Source organism: Dama dama, chromosome 9 (assembly GCF_033118175.1).
Source record: "Dama dama isolate Ldn47 chromosome 9, ASM3311817v1, whole genome shotgun sequence".
Taxonomy (NCBI): Eukaryota; Metazoa; Chordata; class Mammalia; order Artiodactyla; family Cervidae; genus Dama; species Dama dama.
The window spans coordinates 48,468,179-48,487,384 of NC_083689.1; the positions used below are offsets into that span (position 1 = coordinate 48,468,179).

The 19,206-nt window shown below is 40.6% G+C and overlaps 2 protein-coding genes across 5 annotated transcripts in view; one reads left to right on the forward strand and one right to left on the reverse strand.

The window, feature by feature from the left end:
• The window catches only part of TCF7 (transcription factor 7), a 32,035-nt gene extending 30,180 nt beyond the window's left edge, over window positions 1-1,855 (forward strand). For 2 of the 3 annotated variants that reach the window (XM_061151309.1, XM_061151307.1), the window contains one exon: window positions 207-1,855. In XM_061151309.1, coding sequence (XP_061007292.1) covers window positions 207-286 — 80 coding nt within the window. In that variant the 3' untranslated portion in view covers window positions 287-1,855. Of the gene's footprint in view, window positions 1-183 lie in introns of all 3 variants that reach the window. The other variant, XM_061151308.1, reaches the window with a different exon arrangement.
• Window positions 1,856-5,710: 3,855 nt separating this feature from the next.
• Window positions 5,711-18,775, reverse strand: SKP1 (S-phase kinase associated protein 1). 2 transcript variants are annotated; one of them, XM_061151310.1, is made up of 6 exons: window positions 18,637-18,775; window positions 15,767-15,863; window positions 11,486-11,559; window positions 8,375-8,518; window positions 7,296-7,436; window positions 5,711-6,581 (listed from the first exon to the last, which is right to left on the reverse strand). In XM_061151310.1, exons 2-6 carry the CDS (start codon window positions 15,861-15,863, stop codon window positions 6,546-6,548), a joined length of 492 nt encoding a protein of 163 aa, XP_061007293.1. In that variant the 5' UTR covers window positions 18,637-18,775; the 3' UTR covers window positions 5,711-6,545. The 2 variants fall into 2 exon arrangements, with proteins under 2 accessions (XP_061007293.1, XP_061007294.1); XM_061151311.1 differs by having other exon boundaries at window positions 15,767-15,881; window positions 18,637-18,734.
• Window positions 18,776-19,206: the final 431 nt, after the last annotated feature.

Here is a 19,206-nt window from a genome sequence, read left to right on the forward strand (position 1 = left end):
TAGTGGCTCTGTTGGGAACTGCACCTGTCTGCAGTCTGGGCCAGGCCCAGCAGTTGCCATGCTAAGCCCATGCTAAGCCCTAAGGCATAGGCATATATATGTAAGTCATGGGGAGATAGGCCTATGCAAGGACAGCATTTTTTGGTTGTGGTGTATGACTATGAATTCACCCTCTGTTTACAGATAACTCTCTTCACTATTCCTAGGAGGAAAAAGAAATGCATTCGGTACTTACCCGGAGAAGGCCGCTGCCCCAGCCCCGTTCCTTCCGATGACAGTGCTCTAGGCTGCCCCAGGTCCCCAACTCCCCAGGATTCGCCCTCGTACCTCCTGCTGCCCCACCTCCCCACAGAACTGCTTGCTAGCCCTGCAGAACCAGCGCCTACATCACCAGGCCTCTCAGCCACTCTCAGCCTCTCAGCCCCCTCAGAGCAACCAGCAGAGTACACAGGTTCAGCCACAGCAATCTCAGAGACAGGCAGCCTAGCGTGCACAGGACACATGGCTTCCTCCAAGGGCTCACCCTCTGAGAGGAGACGACAGAGTCCCAAAGTGGGTGGAAACCGGCCAGGGGGCCTGTTGGCTCCCTCTCACAGCTCAGGCCCTGGAGATTTCAAAGTCTGCACAACTTCTGCCTGAACCTGGGGCCATCAATTCAAACTGCTCCAAGTGATGGGAATCAGATCCGTGTTGTGTCATTTCGTCAGGGGCATCCCCCATGCCTATGGCAGGCTCCCTCCCTCTGTCTTGACAGCCAGATGCCCCTGCCCCCCTTGCTTTTCCTCTTTAGGTCATAGGTGGACTGGACTGAGCCCAGCTGCTCTCCCCTCCACCACTGCCCCACCTTCCCTGTACCAGATACTTCACGGACCAAGAACCAGCTCGTTTACCAAACATGTAAGCATGGTCACAACCACAAAGCTCAAGATGACAGTGCTTCTCTCTTAAGGGCCTGGAGAAGCCCTGTTTACAGAAAACCATCTGTAATCTGTAAGCTGAACCAAGGGAAGCTTCTTCCCACATTCTTTTTAGCAGCTTTCAATAAGTGAATGGAATAGGTTAGATTTAGGCCTATCAGCCTGGCAACAGGAATAACCTGACACTACCTTACAGGCAAGTGTGGATGGTGAGTGTTTGTGGCTATAGTTCAAATTACTTGGAAATGTTTCCTGAGAAATTCAACCACCTAAGAAGCCCTGATACCTAATGCCCTAGTCACTGGTTCAAGTCAGTTGTGGCTCAAAACCAGTGTGCATCCTTCCCCACTTCTGAGCACCTTGTCCAGATCCAATTCCAGCTTATCCACATCAGTCTAGCCAGCTCTTTAGACAGTTGTAAGAAAGGGCAAACCAAACCTCAGGACAGCCAGTGCCTATTTTCCAGCATGTAAGCAGGCCAGCTTCAGTTTCCCTATGGGGCTGCAGGAAGGAAGACCATACAACTAAAGCAGGAGCCCAGAAAACCTCTAGTGGTGAACATCGGGTTTTCACCACAGCCTACTTTAACCCATTTCTGAGCCAAGCTTCAACCCTGAGCCTTAAAAAACAAACATTTTTTAATTTAATTTAGTTTTTTTTTTGTTCTTTTTGCCTCCTCTTCACTGTACGTAGCCTGAATCCAAAGAGAAAGGGCTATCCTTGTACCCACACACACCCCTCAACAAAAGCCTAGTTCCTACTTTAGCCACTGGCTTCTCAGAATCCAAAGATCATATGTTCTAGTGTAGTGCTGCAAGAAGTCTTGAGAGGAAAAAGGACCATTATAATATTCAAGATATTTTTGTATTGTTAATGCATATCACAGAAAAACTTTGATATGAGAATAAAGATACTTTTTACTGGGTTTCTTTTTCAAATCCTGCCTCTGAACAATAAGCTGTTTCACTGACAGTATGCCACTTGTTTCTTTTCCACAGTCACAAAACTGCGGGTTTCTTCTCTATTATGGTACACATGTTCAAGACCTTGAACCAGGGATTTACTCTGGTCACCTTTCCTTAAGGGACCTGGGGCCTGCTCCAACCTAGAGAGCTCATGCTAGGTGTACAGCCCCCACTCCAAGCTGCGATCTTAACCCCGCTAGTCCTCTGGCCTCACACTGATGCAGGCACAGGCCAACCTGCCTCCATTGCTTATATGGAGATGGATTGGAAACTGTCCCCCACAGCCCCTAAGTCAACCCGACCAGAAACAGGCGCACATCACTGGGCTCAATTTCCCTCTGAAGGCAAAGAGAAGACTAGTGCATATCCTATTCCAAGGAAAACATGAACACAAAGCAATCTTTTATAACTTGGTATCATCGTAAAATCCAAAAGATGGGTATTTTAAGCACCCTTTCCTCCCAAAGACTGGCAAGATGTGTGATGTATTTCCTGAAGTATTCATTTTATACAAAACCTCTGAAGTTTACAGAGCCAGCTCAAAAGGTCGGTCAACCATTAGATACAAATGTTGACCAATAAGTGTATCACAACAACCAGCTACTGGGCCACCATCATGTTTTACAATTTTCACTTAATGCAGTTAATTTTTTGGACTTTAAAAATATAAAGTCATCTTCCAGGGTAGTATCTATTGAAGTAGGCCACTGGAAGTTGTAATCCTAGACTTGCTTTTTTCTGGGTGCTAGAGGAGACCAGCCATTCTCTTGACATCTGTCCCATTTAAAGAAATCCACTCTGGCTACTGGCCTAGTTGTTTCAAAAAACTGCATTTTAACCAAGGCTTATGCAAGACCGGGTTGCCACATCTGATCTGGTGTCTTATTTAAGAGCACACGGGATACATAACAATGCACTCTTTGTGTGTGTGAGGGTAAAGAGGAGAGCTCTGGCAACATTCTTAAAATTGAACCAGCCTTAAAAATAAAAATTAAAAACAAAAAAACTGATTTCAAAGAGGACACTCAAATCTTCAGAGATCATACCGCATATTCCTGTGAGGCCACAGGGTGACTTGAGAGTGTAACCTCAAATTCACTTTCAAATACCACAGCAGTCCCACCTCACTTCCAGTCAAAAACTAGTCATTTTCTGAGATGTTTCTGAGATACCCGAACTTCCCTTACAGATTCCTAGACAACTGGAAGATTTGCTTGAAATACAGATCTTGTTCCATCCCCTGCTAAAGCTGCTTCCCTGGCCTCCCAGGCTCAGAACACATGGTGAGGGCTCTGCCTAATAAGCTAGCAGGATCTTCCCAGGTCTCCAAAACTGACGATATTCCCCCCTTTATAGGAAGTCCTGTGGCTTAACTTCAGAATTTTAACTACATTTTGAATAGCCCAGAAGCTATGCTGCCCAACCTTATTCAGTGTTCAGTAAGCCTGGCTAAAGAAGGCCAGAATGGTTCTCTACACTGTTCTAAAGAAAGGCTATTAGTTCCTGCATGCAATTCTAGGGGGAAAAAACTGCACACAGAGTGGGCAAGGGTAACACAGACTTGCCAGGCCTGTGAAAGATGTGAAACCAAAAACAAATTCATTATATTAAAAAAGCTGAACTGCCTTTTCTGTCAGGTTAGAAAAGCTGTTTTACTGTAACTGTTAAGTCTCTAGAGAGCTTTAAAAATTCACCATAGGGGCTTCCCAGGTGGCGCTAGTGGTAAAGACCCACCTGCCTATGCAAGAGACCTGGGTTTGATGCCTATCTCGGGAAGATCCCCTGAGGGCACGGCAAATGCCTAGAGAAGTCTTAGGACAGAGGAGCCTGGCGGGCTACAGTCTATGGGGTCACAAAGACTCAGACACAACTGAGCACACTCACACACACATGGGTTCTTGAAACAGAGCCAGTCACCAAAGCAGAACCAGTTCTTAGGTTGTGTCACCCCTCAATCCCAACTATTCTAATCACCTATTTCAGACCTCAAATTACCATGGCCCTCAGGCTCTCTATACTGATCTGCTTGTCCACAATGGGCAGTGGGGTCTCAGAGGAGCCATGACTGAATATACTCAGGGAGTACAGCTGGGAGACGTACAACAGAGATGGAAATAGTCCCACTAATGACAGCCCAGCCTAGGTCCAAAGAGATGCTGAAGAACAGTAGGAGACGGGAGAGAACAGTGTTAACTGGAAAGGGCAAATTCTGTCCAAGGGTAAGAATGAGTCTATGCCTAGTGGCATAGAGGGAAAAAAGGAGGGGAGCACTAAAGGACAGAAAATTAAAAATTTGGGAGCTATCTCAAACTACCAAGAAAACTTCATAGGCCCTGAGTCACATGCCCAGTGACTCACTGCCACCATCCTTCTCCAGCTAGTTCGATTAAGAATTAGCATGACATCATGCTGTCCAACAAGTTACAATATAGATTTTGCTTAATTAATTCCAGCAGCAGGTTATGTATGAATAATTGTAGAATAAACAAATCACAGTACAATGCCACTCTAGGACCTCTAACTTTTATAAGGGATACCTCTGTGAATCTTTGGAAAAATATCAAAACTAAGCAATATCTTGTATATTTAAGGTGGATTTATGAAGGCAAGCTAATAATAGCACTTCAAAAGAGGTTAAGAATTCTGAGAGGGCATATATCCTTAACCATCAACTCACCAACAGCATTACACTGCAGGGAGCTACTATTTAACTTATTTAAGACCACGTAGGTCCTAAGAGGCAGAGGCAGGACTACAGCCTCACAGCTAGACTTCATACTACAGTATTAGCTCAGAATAACTCAGAAATGAGAAGGCAGACAGGTTGACAGCTTTGCTGTTATGCTATGGGAAAGGGCCCCTCACTTTCTTTGGATAAAAGTGAGAGGCTGGAAAACTGGTAGACACATTCAAGAAATAATGAGTATATAGCAAAAAGAGGGAAAAGGTTAGGAAAGTGCGGCAGCCAGTCTGAAGGGCCTCTTAGGAGTGTCCATAAATTGCCTGTTTTCTTAGATGAGTTGTCAGATCTCTATTAAACATGATTTAAAGACTATGGCCAAGGTCTACAGAAAGTCAGGAAGGGAACAATTATATTGTCTGTCCACTCAATCTTACATATTAATAAAGACCTTTCCCTTCTGGGAAACAGAAATGAGACACTCGCTAGGACTGAATGCTGCTACCTTCCCCACTAAAACCAGCACAAATGGAAAAATAGCTTACTTCTGGAGTAAAGGGAATCAGGGCTCCAGAAGTAGTCAAAGGGTTGGCAATTATTTTTCTGTGAAGGGCCACAGAGTAAATATTTTAGGCTTTTAGGTCAGGTATAGTCTTTGGTGTGTCAATTATTCCTCTGGAGAAGGAAATGGCACCCCACTGCAGTATTTTTGCCTGGAGAATAACATGGACAGAGGAGCCTGGCAGGCTACAGTCTATAGAGTCACAAAGACTGTAGAGTCAGATATGACTGAGCACACACCACTATTACAGAGGTAGATATGAGACAAATAAGAGATGAAGATTAAAAATTTGTGAGCTATCTCAAACTACCAAGAAAAACTTAATTCAACTCTAAATCAAACGCTGAAAACCAGAGCAGAGCAGTTTGGAGTACTCCAGTAAAAAACTGAGCCAGTGGTTCCCCTGAATGGTATCAATGACAATTAGAAGAGGCAAAGTCTATCAGAACCTTAGTTATGGAAGCAGCCTCCAGAGAACTAGGACAAGAACTGCCTCCAAGTCTTTTCCAACTGAACAACCACACACAAACTTAACTCTTTCAATATTAAGTAAAGAGAAACATTTAAGTACACAAAAAGCAAACCATTTACTACCTACTAGGTAACTTTATTGAAAGTATCTTGCATTCATGACGGATGCTTTCTGGGTTATGCCACACATTTTAACATTAAAGGTTAAATTATTTTCTACATGCAAGTAGTGTGAATAGTTTTTCCCAATTGGGATCACTGATTATAAAAAGATGACACACCATATAGGCTATCTTTTTTAACTGAAAAGCTAGCAAACTATTATATCTCCTCCCAAACCACAAACTGAGTAGTAACTGAGCCTTCAAAGCTGAGAGGATTAAGAACACAATAATAAGCCCTCAGAGCCAATTAAGGAAGCCCTGCTACAAACAGGCTAATGAATACCAGGAGTACTTACTCCTCCAGGGAAGATTGAAGACACTCTGATAACCCCACTCAAAGCATTTATCTCAAGTTGCCTTTTTCCAGTTTCCAGTTGAATAAAGATAATACATTGTTAAATTCTATTTCAGAAGGTTTTTTGCAAGTTGCTTTATTTACAATGCCAACTTTAAAAGTCACTGAACTAAAATTAAGTGGACAATAAACTAGGCAGAAATTGCTTTACAAAAAGGGAAAGCCCAAAATGCCACTTTCTATAGGGAACCCACAGTTCAATTTTATTCAGAGCAAAGAAAAGAAACTTTCAATCATACTAGAAGAAACTGGGCCGTTAAGTTTGGGAACTGTACTGAAACTACACATGCAATGAGGACAGCATTCTGCTAATACAATTGACTTGCTGCTGCATTTGTTGACTGTTTTTCTAATATTAACAATTATAAACAAAGCAGTGCAACTAGTATTTGGAATAATCCTTACAGTGTTACAGCGTTAGACACGAAATTTCACTTCTCCTCACACCACTGGTTCTCTTTGCGTACCTAGAAGAGACAGATATAAGGAAGTACCTTAAGTAGTCTTTACTAAAACCACTACCTAATGATTCATCAATAACCTGTGAGGTAGGTTAGAAAGACAGACTGAAAACTGGGAGGAAAAAAAAAAAACAGGTTAAGAGTATACTTTCAGGTTGCCATTCTTTCCTTCCTGAGTTTTCTAATTGTGCCCTGCTGAAATTATCAAAAAAAAGCAAAGACAATTGGCAATTACAGCTTTAGTCATGACCTGTGTCAACAAAATCATTCTGATCTATTCATTCATTTCTTCTCAGTACACTAAGTATCCTGGCATACAATCCATAGGGCCTGATCTTCTGAAGTAAAATACTGATGGTTTACATGTAAGGTCCCAGGTCCAAAACTAGCAACTGCTAAGGAACAAACATCAAACTGCACTATAAGAACTAACTGTTCTTATGCTTAAAAAAAGTAAATAAAATAAAAAAAAAAGAACTAATTGTTCTTATGTTTATAAAAGATCAGTATCATCTAAGTGCTTAGACTAAGAGACCAGTATATTTTTAGCATACCAAAGGGACCTATTTTCCCTCAAATAAGGTAAACGAAAAAAAAAAAAGAAAAGAAAAAAAAATAAGGTAAACGACTCCTTGATATAAACACCTCTATTCCTAGCATGATATGAGTTTTTAGTTTCTTTAAAAGCATTTGATCAAGAACAAGCTGTTAGCTACCTACCTGGGCTTCCTCTTCTTCAGTAAAATCATTTTTTATATTGAATGTCTTTCGAATCTCCTCAGGAGTTTTCCCCTTGATCATATTAGCAACAGTCTTGCAGGTAACATCAAGCAAACCTTTGATATCTAAGTAGTTTGCTGCCTGTAAAGTAATTGTTGTTTTCATTATACACTTGATGCTTTAAATCAAACCCAAGTCAGTGACTTAACAATGAACATCTAATTTAGCTTAAAATGCTAGTCAATTTTAAGAAATTAAAGACACTGTTAAATCTTAAAGCCCAAAACAGGTCTATCTTGGAAGTATATACTTGAAAGTATATTCTGCTGTCATTAATCTTCTACATCCTCATGGATTCTGTCTACTTGTCTCACCAAACAGACAGATGTTGAGATCTCAACTGAGATTACAATTATGATTGTGGATTTACATACTTATCCTTCTATTGGTTTTGTTTCCCTTTCTGGAAATTCTGCTTTTAGGTAGAAAAACATTTAGGATTCCAATATCCTCTTAAGAATGAACAGATCCTTTATCATTATATAGTGAACCTCTTTAATCCTTTCATTCTTTGCCCTGAAACCTAGTATAGTCACTCCAGTTTTCTTTTGTTTGTTACTGTTAGCATATTTTTTCCACCCTTTATAAACTTAATTGTGTCTTTATATTCAAAGTGAGTTTTTCTGGTAAAAATAGCTAAGTCTTATTTTTCTATCCAATTACTTGTGGTGACCATTTACATCATTTTATTCTGGTAAAAAGTCACATAATATAAAACATACTACTTTACCATATTTAACTGCACAGTTCAATTGCACTAACTACATTCACCCTGCTGTGCAACTCTTACGTCTTCTATTTCCTGAATTTTTCACTTTCCTAAACTGAAACTCATTAAACATTTAATTCTCCATTCTCCCTCCCCATAGACCATTTACATTTAATGTGGTTATTGATACGTAGACTTAAATATAGCACTGCACAAGTTTAAAGTTAAAATTCACTATCAATGAATGTAACAAATGAAAAGTGCTAAAGGTTATGCCAAAAATATCCTATACTTTGCATTAAAAACATACCAATATAAGCTCAAAGAGTGTCCCTTGGTCAACTTTCAAGAATTCTTGATCCCAAACAGGTATATCATCTGTTCGTTTTTCTTTGTTCTCATCATCCTCAGGAGGAGGAGGATCATCCTTGTGGTGGGTGCACCACTGAATGACCTACAACATAAAAAGTTTATTCCTACGCGGCATTTTATAACAAGGTACTTTCACTGCTGGGGCAAGTTCATTCCTACACAGGGACTAGCTATTAAGTCAGCTTGAATAAAGCTAGTAACCAAGCTTGACAATCACAAACCCTAGAGGATGGAAGATCTTATATGACAGCGAACCAGTAAGGACCTAATAGAAACAGAAGAGATTAAGAAGAGGTGGCAAGAACAAACAGAAGAACTGTACAAAAAAGGTCTTAATTACCCAGATAACCACAGTGGTGTGGTTAGAGTTAGACATCCCGGAGTCTGAAGTCAAGTGGCCCTTAGGAACCATTACTATGAACAAAGCTAGTGGGGGTGATGGAATTCCAGCTGAGCTATTTCAAATTCTAAAAGATGATGTTGTTAAAGTGCTGCACTCAACCAGCAAAACTATAAAACTCAGCAATGGCCATAGGACCAGAAAAGGTCAATTTTCATTCCAATCCCAAAGAAAGGCAATGCCAAAGAAAACAGTCAAACTACCATACAATTACATTCATTTCACAGGCTAGTTAAGCTATGCTCAAAATCCTTCAGGCTAGGCTTTGGCAATATGTGAACTGAGAACTTCCAGAAGTACAAGTTGAATTTAGAAAAGGCAGAAGAACCAGACCAAACTGCCAACGTTCACTGGCTCATGGAGAAAGCAAGAGAATTCCAGAAAAACATCTAGTTCTGCGTCAATGACTAAAGACTTTGAGCATGTGGATTGTAACAAACTTGGAAAATTCTTAGAGCAATGGGAGTACCAGACCCCTTTACCTGTCTCCTGAGAAACCTGTATGCGGATCAAGAAGCAACAGTTAGAACCAGATATGGAACAAAGAACTGGTTCAAAAATGGAAAAGGAGTAGAACAAGGCTGTATGTTTGTCACCTTGCTTATTTAACTTATATGCAAAGTACATCATGCGAAATGCCAGGCTGGATGAATCACAATCTGGATAAGAGATTGCTGGGAGAAATATCAACAACCTCTGATATGCAAATTATACCACTCTAATGACAGACAGTCTCCTGATGAGAGTGAAAGAGGAGAGAATGAAGAAGCTGGCTTGAAACTCAATATTCAAAAAACTAAGAGCATGGCATCTGGTCCCATCACTTCGTGGCAAACAGAAGGGGAAAACGTGGAAGCAGTGACAGATTTTATTTTCTTAGGCTCCAAAATCATTGTGGCCATGAAATTAAAAGATGCTTGCTCCTTGGAAGAAAAGCTATGACAAACCCAGACAGCATATTAAAAAACAGAGACATCACTTTGCCAACAAAACTGTTGCTTTTGAATTGTGGTGCTGGAGAAGATCAAACCAGTCAATCCTAAAGGAAATAACCCTGAATATTCATCAGCTAAAGAAAATCAATCCTGAATATTCATTAGAAGGACTGCTGAAACTGAAGCTCCATTACTGTGGCCACCTGATGCGGAAGAGCTGACTCACTGGAAAAGACCCTGATGCTGGTAAAGATTAAAAAGGCAAAAGGAGAATGGAGAGGCAGAGGATGAGATGGTTAGATAGTATCACTGACTCATGAATTTGCGCAAACTCCAGGAGATAGTGGGCTTCCCTGATGGCTCAGTAAAGAATCTGCTTGCAGTCCAAGAGATCTGGGTTCAATTCCTGGGTCAGGAAGGTTTCTGGAGAAGCGAATGGCAACCCACTTCAGTATTCTTGCCTGGAAAATTCCACGGACACAAGAGCCTGGCAGGCTACAGTTCAGAGTTGCAAAGAGTCGGACATGACTGAGCAACTAACACTTTCTCTATCCGAGAGACGGTGTAGGGTAGAGGAGCCTGGAGGCTCCAAGAGGTTGCAATGAGTAGACAAGACTTTGTGACTGAACAAAAAGCAACGTGGTAAAAAAAACTCATAAAGAACTCCTATAGGGACTTCCCTGGCAGCCCAGTGGTTAAGAATCTGCCTTCTAATGACAGGGACACAGGTTCGAGCTCTAGTGGAGAACTAGAATCCCACATGCTGCGGGGCTGTTAAGCCTGCCGACCGCAACAAAAGATGCCACAATGAAGATGCCACGTGCAAACTAAGACCAGACACAGCCAAAGATAAATGAAATAAATATAAAAAACAAAAAAGAACTCCTATAAGACTATAAAATGCATTAACCTGGAAAACATTATGCTAAGTGAAATAAGCCAGCCACAAAAAATATTCTATGATCCCATTTTTAAAAGATACCCAGTAGAGTCAAATTCATACACAAAACACAGAATAGTGATTATAAAACACTTTTTACCTACACTAGGGATATTAAAAAGGCTGGTAACAGCCAATCACGGCGAGAATATGGCAAAGTATGCGGTACAGCTGCATCTCATGCCAAGCTCAAGAGAATACATAAAATCCAACTGTGTATGGTTAGTGACTCTGAAAACTCCTTAAGAAGGGACCAACTGGAACCAACCATTCCCATCTCTAAGACCAGCCAGTTTTCCCCCTAGTGTGAAAATTGGATGCCATTTCTTCAGAAGAGCATTCAATTACACAGCAGGCTCTATTAAGAAGCCACACTCCCTGAAACACTAATATGTAGGTGGCTGTTTACACAGGATAAGGTGATCAACTGAGAAAAAAACAAACCAAAAAAAGCATGTATCATGTTCTCAAACTCCTTTTGAGGCACACCCACTCAGATAAGCAATCAAAAATATTTTCCTTTTTGCTAACTTTATACTACCATGTCATTAATTCAAATCTGCTAATGAAAAAGACAAGACATCTTAAATATTCACAGGATTTGGTTAACAAAACAAATACCTTAGTCATAATCTTACTATAGCTTTTTTTAAGCTATATATAGCTTAAATATATATATATATTTATATATATCTCTCTATAAAAAGATCACCAAGATATTGCTAATTAAAAAAAGGACACATATTTATTTATGTGTATAGTTTGCTCCCTTACCTTTTTTAATATTGCTGCATTAACATTTGGCAAGGGGACTGGATCATCATCTCCTTCATCATCCATTCCCAAATCTAAGAAAACAAGAGGGGAGTTGCCATTATTATTTAATTTCATTGTAACAATCAGGCTGTTTCAAAAACAAGTAATTTGCAAGACAAGTTCATCTGAAAGACTCAAAAAAGTATTTTACTTATTAAAACAAGTTCACCCAAAACTATATAAAAACGTGTGAGGAGACAAATACAAATACAGGAATATTATATAAGCAGAGTTCTTAATTAGGAAAAGTGATTTAATAAGTGGGATAACTCGCAACCACTTGGGAAAAAATAAAAGCCACACTCCTACCCTTACTCTTGATACCAAACTCTCTAGATGGACATCATTTAGGAAAACAAAACAATGTGAATTATTGTTTTATTTCCCAGAATGGTCTGTTAAAATTTGAAGCCCAAATTTGTATATACACACACATACACACAACACATTATGCACCCACCGACAAAAACAATGCAGGCAGCTCCACATTTAATGCTATGATTCAATATTAAAGTAATATACAGGTTCCTCTAACAAAAGTCTTTCATGAATGGCTTCTGTAAGGCAAAAATTTTAAAAAGATAGGGTTTTTCTGGAATGACTCAGGAAGTGAATGATGTGTTGTTCCTACTCCCAAGCTTTAAAGCATTCTTTTGTGGCATCTTATATCAGAATTATCTCTGTATGAAACTTTATTCCAGAGAATAGCAGTGTCTCAGTTTCTTGGCAGAACAGCTGTTTGGCATTTCTTTGGATGAAAAGTTTCTCTGAACGTTATCAGCTAAACATCACATGGCACTTTGGGGACACAGGCTTCTAGATGTCATTATAACTTCCAGATTACCAAAGTGGTTGCTGAGCTCCAAAGAAGAAACTTAAAATCTATGTTACTCAGATTCTAAGAATGTTTTTCAAACCAAATGGGTCTGTCTTCCAGAGCTGCCAAAGAAACGTGTAACAGTGCCAAGATTAGAAGTCAAAGTTACTGCAGCATTGCTATACTGGTTGTTTCACAGCATCAGTTATGCTGACATGGCTCAAACTTTTGAGTCCCTAATTTATAGCTATCCTAGGCAGTGAAGAATTAGCTATGACTATCCAAAGAAATCAGAACTGTATGTGGGAATTGATGCGTAAATCATTGTTAACACTATGAGACTAGCAGAGGTAACCAAGGAATGAGTACTGATGTAGTGAAGAGGTACAATGATAAAGCAAATCCTGGGGAACTGAAGGTTTTAAAAATGGGGAGAAAAAAAAAAAATGGGGAGATAGGATGTGAGTGAGGTAAAGTAATAAGTATGCTGAATGTCAAATCTAGAAGGGACTGATCAAATGTCAGAAGCTCTCATTAAGTCTAGATGAGAACTGAAATGATGCACTTGACAACATGGAGATCAATGAGCTTTCTCCAATCAAGTGGTAAAGATGAGAGTAGATTCAAAAAGTATCCTATTTTCCTGTATGCGTGCATTCACTCATCTCCCCTCTACTCTCCACCAATGCCTTTCCCTCATCCCATCTCTGAGAGTAAAACTAGAAAATGACAATGTTTTCAATTTGGATCAAACCACTTGTGCTTTTCTTGAACTAGTATGAAATATTTTTAAATCAGAGGGGAAAGAAAGAAGTTCTACTATGTAATATACATGTGGTTTGGGAAGTGAACATATTAGAGGAAATGCAGAAGACCAGCTTGTTTGGAAGATACAAATATTATTTGGAAGCCTTAACTCACATTAAAAATAAGGGCCTTGTAGTTGTAAATGATCCACTCTAGCATTTAAACCAAGAATTTGCAATGTTTTTTTTGCTAACTGAAGGCTCAAGTACCAACAGTCATTCCTTTAAGCTATTTAGTTTCAAGAATGTCTGAAAAACACTTGTATCCTGATACCACACCCCGGACCTGAAGAAATCAGTCAATTCATGTGTACACATGCCACTTTCACTTCTGATTTTAGTGATTAGATTTCATTTCAATACACTCCAGTCCTCAAGAGGCTAGATTTCTATATAAACCACTGGTACTTTAGATAAAGCCATTCACCTCCGAAGTCCGAAGGCTATGGGAAGAAATGAACTGTTATCTACTATTCACTTGCTTCAGTGATCAAAGTTTGACATGGAAAACCCAAGAAGTCCTATGTTCGTTCTTATTGGCAAATACTTCTTTGATATATCAAAGAACCAATTAGGGTGCCAGGCACCAACTAAGATTAAGTAAAGAACACTTTCATTGCCAAAGCCAAGTATTCAGGCAGTAACTTTGGTATCAGTTTCTACATCTTCTAGATAAAGCCCTACTCACCTGCCTTTAGGGATCCTTGGTTAGCTTTCACACTCCTATGTGACCATACCACAGTTCTTCATTCAACACAGTGACTGTGGGATGTACCAAGGGGTTTACAATTTAATTGAAGTAACCCATGCAAGTTAACCAGTGTACAGGACTGTAAGTGCCACATAAATGTTGTCAATTACCAAACTAAAAATCTGAAAAATCTGAAAGTGTGTTCAGATTTTATTTTCTTTTAAAAAAACAGAAGACAAACTTTTTGCCTCTTAGCGTCCATCTGTACCACACCTAGTATCTGACTTGTTAGAAGTCTAAATTATCCCTGAAATCCTAACTGATCAGTCTTCAATCTGATAATCCTCCCTTTTCCCTTGGCTTTCACAAATCCTCCTCCAGATTCTCCACTTCTCACTTTTCCACTCCTAACACCCCACCCTGCCTCAATATGACCACTTGCCAATCTCATTTACTTACACACACACACACACACCATACAAAGTAAGTCTATCTCCAGCAATCTATAATTCAGGGACCAAGAGCCAACAGTCAATTGACCAGTAGGTTATTACAAAGACCTTTTGAGGGAATCTCTTACACAACAAGTTCAAGCTCAAAGTCATTTTCTGTCCATTCCCCTCAAACTTGTTCCTCAGCTCTATCAACTACAGCATCACAATAACAACCCCAACTAAAAAACCTCAAATTTTAAACACATCCTATCTCAGTTTACCTCAGAATGCTCTCCCAAAACATCTTTACTAGTTTGAAGTATCACCTCACTAGGACTACACACTACACTCTCTCCACAAGCCTAAAGAATAACAGCAGCCAAGATGTTTTCATAGCACCGCTTGGACTATTCATTAATGATACCATGTGACCGTTGAGTATCCATAAATTTTGGTATTCACAGAGGGTCCTGAAACCAATCCCTTGCAGATATGGAGACAACTGTACTAAAGAACATTCTTACCACTCTAAGTATTTTTCTTCACCAGTTCTAGAAACTGATTTGTGTATCTCCATATATTATTGATGTCTACCAACCCACTGATATTAGTAAGAAGAGATCCATGTTAATAGTAAAAGTTTTAAAATGCTTCAGGATTTGTTTTCTTGCCTTCTTAATGTAGTGTTCATGCTCTGCAGTTTCAAAGGAATGACAAAATAAAAGGGAAAACTTGGTTTAAAAAAACACCTACTTCATTTACAATCTACTCAGCTTACTCCTGTTGAAACAAGGTGTTCTATTTAACTACCATATATGATGTATCTCTTTACAAAGGCTTTAGTTTTTGCCATTAGAAATGTGAATGCAAAAGAGAAATGGGGTCATTATCCGAGTCTTGGAAATCATTTCTGTATTATTAATAGCCTACGATATTATCTACTTAAAAAGAGGAAAAACTGGGACTTCCCTGGTGGTACAACGGTTAAGCATCCACCTGCCAATTCAGGGGACATGGGTTCAATCCCTGGTCTGGGAAGATTCCACATGCCACTGAGCAGTTAGGCCCTGGCACCGCAAATACAGAACCTGTGTTCTACTGAAGCCCACGAGCCCACGAGCCTGTGTCCCACAGCAAGAGAAACCACCGCAGTGGAAACCTCACACACCGCAACTAGAGAGGAACCCCTGCTCACTGCAGCTAAAGAAAGCCCACAAGCAGCAACAAAGACCCAATGCAACCAAAAATAAATAAAGGATAAATCATTTAAAAAAAAAAAAACTAACTCAGAAAATGCTGAAAAAATGACCTCTATCAGATAGATTTAGTTAATACTTTAAAGAAAAAACTTTACCTCTTCATACCCATGAGCAATTTTTTTTTCCCTTAAGCAATTTTGACAGAATGTTACTTCTAGACTATGTTTACAGGTTATACCAATGTACATATTTCTTCCCCTTTCCCCTGACTCAGGTTTCCTAATAAACTTACCTTCCAACATAGTCTTGATGGTCACAGACTGTTTTGCAATTTCAACATCAACTTCGAATATCTCTCCATCAGAGCTCTGCAACTTAATTGAAGGCATCTAAAAAGAGGTATTATACTGAATTTGAAAATTGAAGGCATCTAAAAAAAGGTATTATACTGAATTTGAAATTTAAGAGATAATACTTCTATATGAAAAAAAAAAAAAAATACTTCTATATGGCATTTCATCTTGTAGCCTGTTAGAGCCCTTCCAACTCATTAACCATAAAATCCTAAGGACCTACAGTATATAACACTATAAACACTGATTATTCACAGGTTAGCACACAAAGGTAGAAACCTTTTTTCTAAGTATAACTCCTAGGTACAGAAGCTTTTAACACCTGCTCTCACTGGTTTAAGATTCAGAATAAATAATTTATAATTCTGATGCAAACTACATCTAAAATGAACTTACTGACTCTGCCTTTCTGCTCTCACTGACTACCCCTATTTGAATAGTTAACTGCCACTATTAACCACCTGCAAACCTGAGAAAGGTCAGTACAAAATAAACAAAGCTACCAAATAAAATAGTAATTTTCCCAGCAGTGAAACTTATCAGTGAAAAATGAGTTCAGATCCAAAGAGCAGATCAGGATATACTTATGTTTACAAGACCATATACAAGTGAATATAATACTTAATAAGCAGACGTTGTCCTAATGACTTAAACATAGTAACTTAAATTTCCTTTTTATCTTTCATTACTGACTGTCCAGGTATCCCCAGTTTGAGATCTTCCAAAATCCTCACAGTAATAACCTATTACTTGTTGCAAAAAAAATTTATTAACTCACGTTAATTATGAGTTATTAGGAAAAGGATACCTCTTACATAAAATTAAACAATTCAAAAGAGGTGAATTCTGATCAAAAATTTAAAAAAAAAAAAAACACTCTTTAAGATTGAAACATTCTAAGCTTCTAAGCCAGCAATTTCTTACCATCTTCAGATTTTTGAGGGAGTGGTTCAGGGGAGGGGGTAATGGCAGCAATACCTGACCCTAAAAATTCAAGACCTCTTTAAATTTCAAGTATAGATTTTTCAATCCAGTGATGTCATCACAACTTAAAAACACAGAATTTGACACTGAAAACACTGACTGAACCTTTGTTAAGGTCCCAAGACTTAAGATCCATTAAAACAGTTAAAATATTCATTCTGCCTTCCCCAGATAAGTATCCCCATTTCCCAAACAGACAAATTAGCACAAGGAAGCAAAAAGGTAAAGCTGTTTTAAAACCAGCCATTGAAATACCCAGCTCTCCCTCATCCATGTTTGGAGCCAATCAGATTTCATTTTTCATTTCACAAATATGTCTATTTTCTCCATGTTGCTCAGTACCTGCCAATAATGCAGTTGTCCAGCTTCATGGGTAAAGACCCAGAGCAGAGGACTTTCTCTGTAACAAGGCGATAACAAAAGGTATCCCCAAAAGAAGTATTTTACTGTGAGTTCAATTTCTAATTATGAAACATTCTTTGTTGTTGTTGCTTGTTTTTACTTTCCATGTACTGCAGTGAAAGTTATTAGAGAACCCCAAGTCTGGCAAAACAGCTGATAAAATTACGTTTAAGCATATTTCAAATAACTTTTGATAAACAGCAAGATCTGCTTACTCATAGTCAAATGCGTGTATTAGGTTACTTTTAAAGGAGTTGAGATCTTACTCAATAACAGCAAGGAAGCAATCGGTTAATCTGTAATTCGACGCCCTTTGTAACACTAAACTTGATACTCACAAAGAATTTTTTTTTAGTGGTAAACATCTGGAATTCAGAGCAAAATTTAATAATAATGGATGAAATTTTGTTTGAAATGCTTTCAAGACTATTCCTTCAATTCCTTATGCTCCGGTATTTGTAAATTAAATCATCCTCTATGAGGTGGGCCTTATCATCATAAAAGAAAAAGCCTGTTTTAAGTGACCCGAAATTCTAACACCTTTTACAGGGTAGAGGGAAACCTGCATTGCTCTCTAACACAGAAATCTTCTATAAGGCTCTGATGAAAAAAAATCATGACCCAAAATCTAAGCCTGAAGTCTCCATTAGAAAGTGAACCAAAGCAGGGAATGAATAGCCCTTCAAAAAAAAAAAAAAGCCAGACACCTCGAGTTAATACACCTAAAAAAACCACAACACTATGACGATGGCATTGCTATTACAACAACCGTTTCAGCAATCCCTGGCTGTGGCAAAACAGAAATATTCTGAAGGAGTAGGCGGCTCTCTGCCAAGATTCGGTCCCAGCAGTTAGGTAGGACCGGTGACTAGTGACGCGAGATACACGGGCGAGAAAGGATGTGAACCAAGAATCCAGCGTTCCCGGACTACCACTGCCACGCTCGCTCCGGACACCAAAACAATAAACATGGACACACGCCCACACTCACGACAGCCCCGGGAACTCCATTAAAAGCCCCACCGCCATCGTCGCCCTGGGTCCTGGGGCCGGCAGGCTTACGGCCAAGGGAGGCCCCTGGCCCCAGGCTGGGCCTGCAGCCGAACACCGCGGCGGCTGACGGTCGCCCCGTGCAGAGGAGGCCCAATCCCGGGCTCGACTCGCACCTTCTCCCTCCCGCTCGCCGGGCACTCACGGGGGCGCCATGAAGACGCGCGACTAAAGGAGGCCTCCTCGAGTCGACCCAAAGGGTGGGAGAACGGGGCCCGCTGGCACCTCCCGGAGAATGGGATCGACAACTGTTCCACCAGGCCTGAGGTGAGGCCAGGCCCAGGTGCCTCCCGCCTTCAGCTGGGTCAAAGCCCCAGCGGTGTGACCAGCAGCTCTCAACCCGCCCCTTCCAGCCCTGTCGGCGTCCACTTACGGTATTAGGTCTCACAGAGAGAGAAGGCCGGAGGCTGAAGTGAGCAGGGAGGCGTCGTCAAACAGCAAAACCTAAAAGCGGAGAACAAGGCCAATATAACGCAGAGGGGCGGCGCGGCGTCAGCCTTTATAGGAGCGGGCGCTGACGCCGAGGACCCGGGGGCCAGTGACGTCACAGAACCGGCGGGGCTGGCCGGCGAGATCGCCTGACGGCAGGCGGAGGCCAGCGGGGCTGGCAAGGTGGAGACGCGACGGGGCGAGGTGCGGCGGGCCTTGATTCTCACCCACTTCCTCGAAAGCTCGGCTCGCTCTCCTCAAAGCAGGAACGGCGGACTGGCTGCAGTTATTCACGGTCTGCAGGGGTCCTTCAGGCGGGGGTGTCCTAAACTGAATTAAAGACCCAGGTCTTGAAAAGCCTAAAAGCCACGGGTGTAGGGGAAGGAGGGGGAAGGGAGTGAACTGGGAGGAGGAGGGCGGGTAAGGGTGGGGATAGAGCTGGGGAAGGGGCGTTGAGGGAGGGAGAGGTGTTCTTGGGTGGGTGGTGTTTGGGAGGGGCTGTGGCTCCCTTTCA

Coding starts and splice junctions, on each gene's coding strand:
- SKP1 (XM_061151310.1), bottom strand. CDS start 15,863: ATGCCTTCAATTAAGTTGCAGAGCTCTGATGGAGAGATATTCGAAGTT. Junction 8,519..11,485: donor ATGCAGCAATATTAAAAAAG/GTAAGGGAGCAA, acceptor TTTATGTTGTAG/GTCATTCAGTGGTGCACCCA. Junction 6,582..7,295: donor CTGAAGAAGAGGAAGCCCAG/GTAGGTAGCTAA, acceptor TGTCTCTTCTAG/GTACGCAAAGAGAACCAGTG.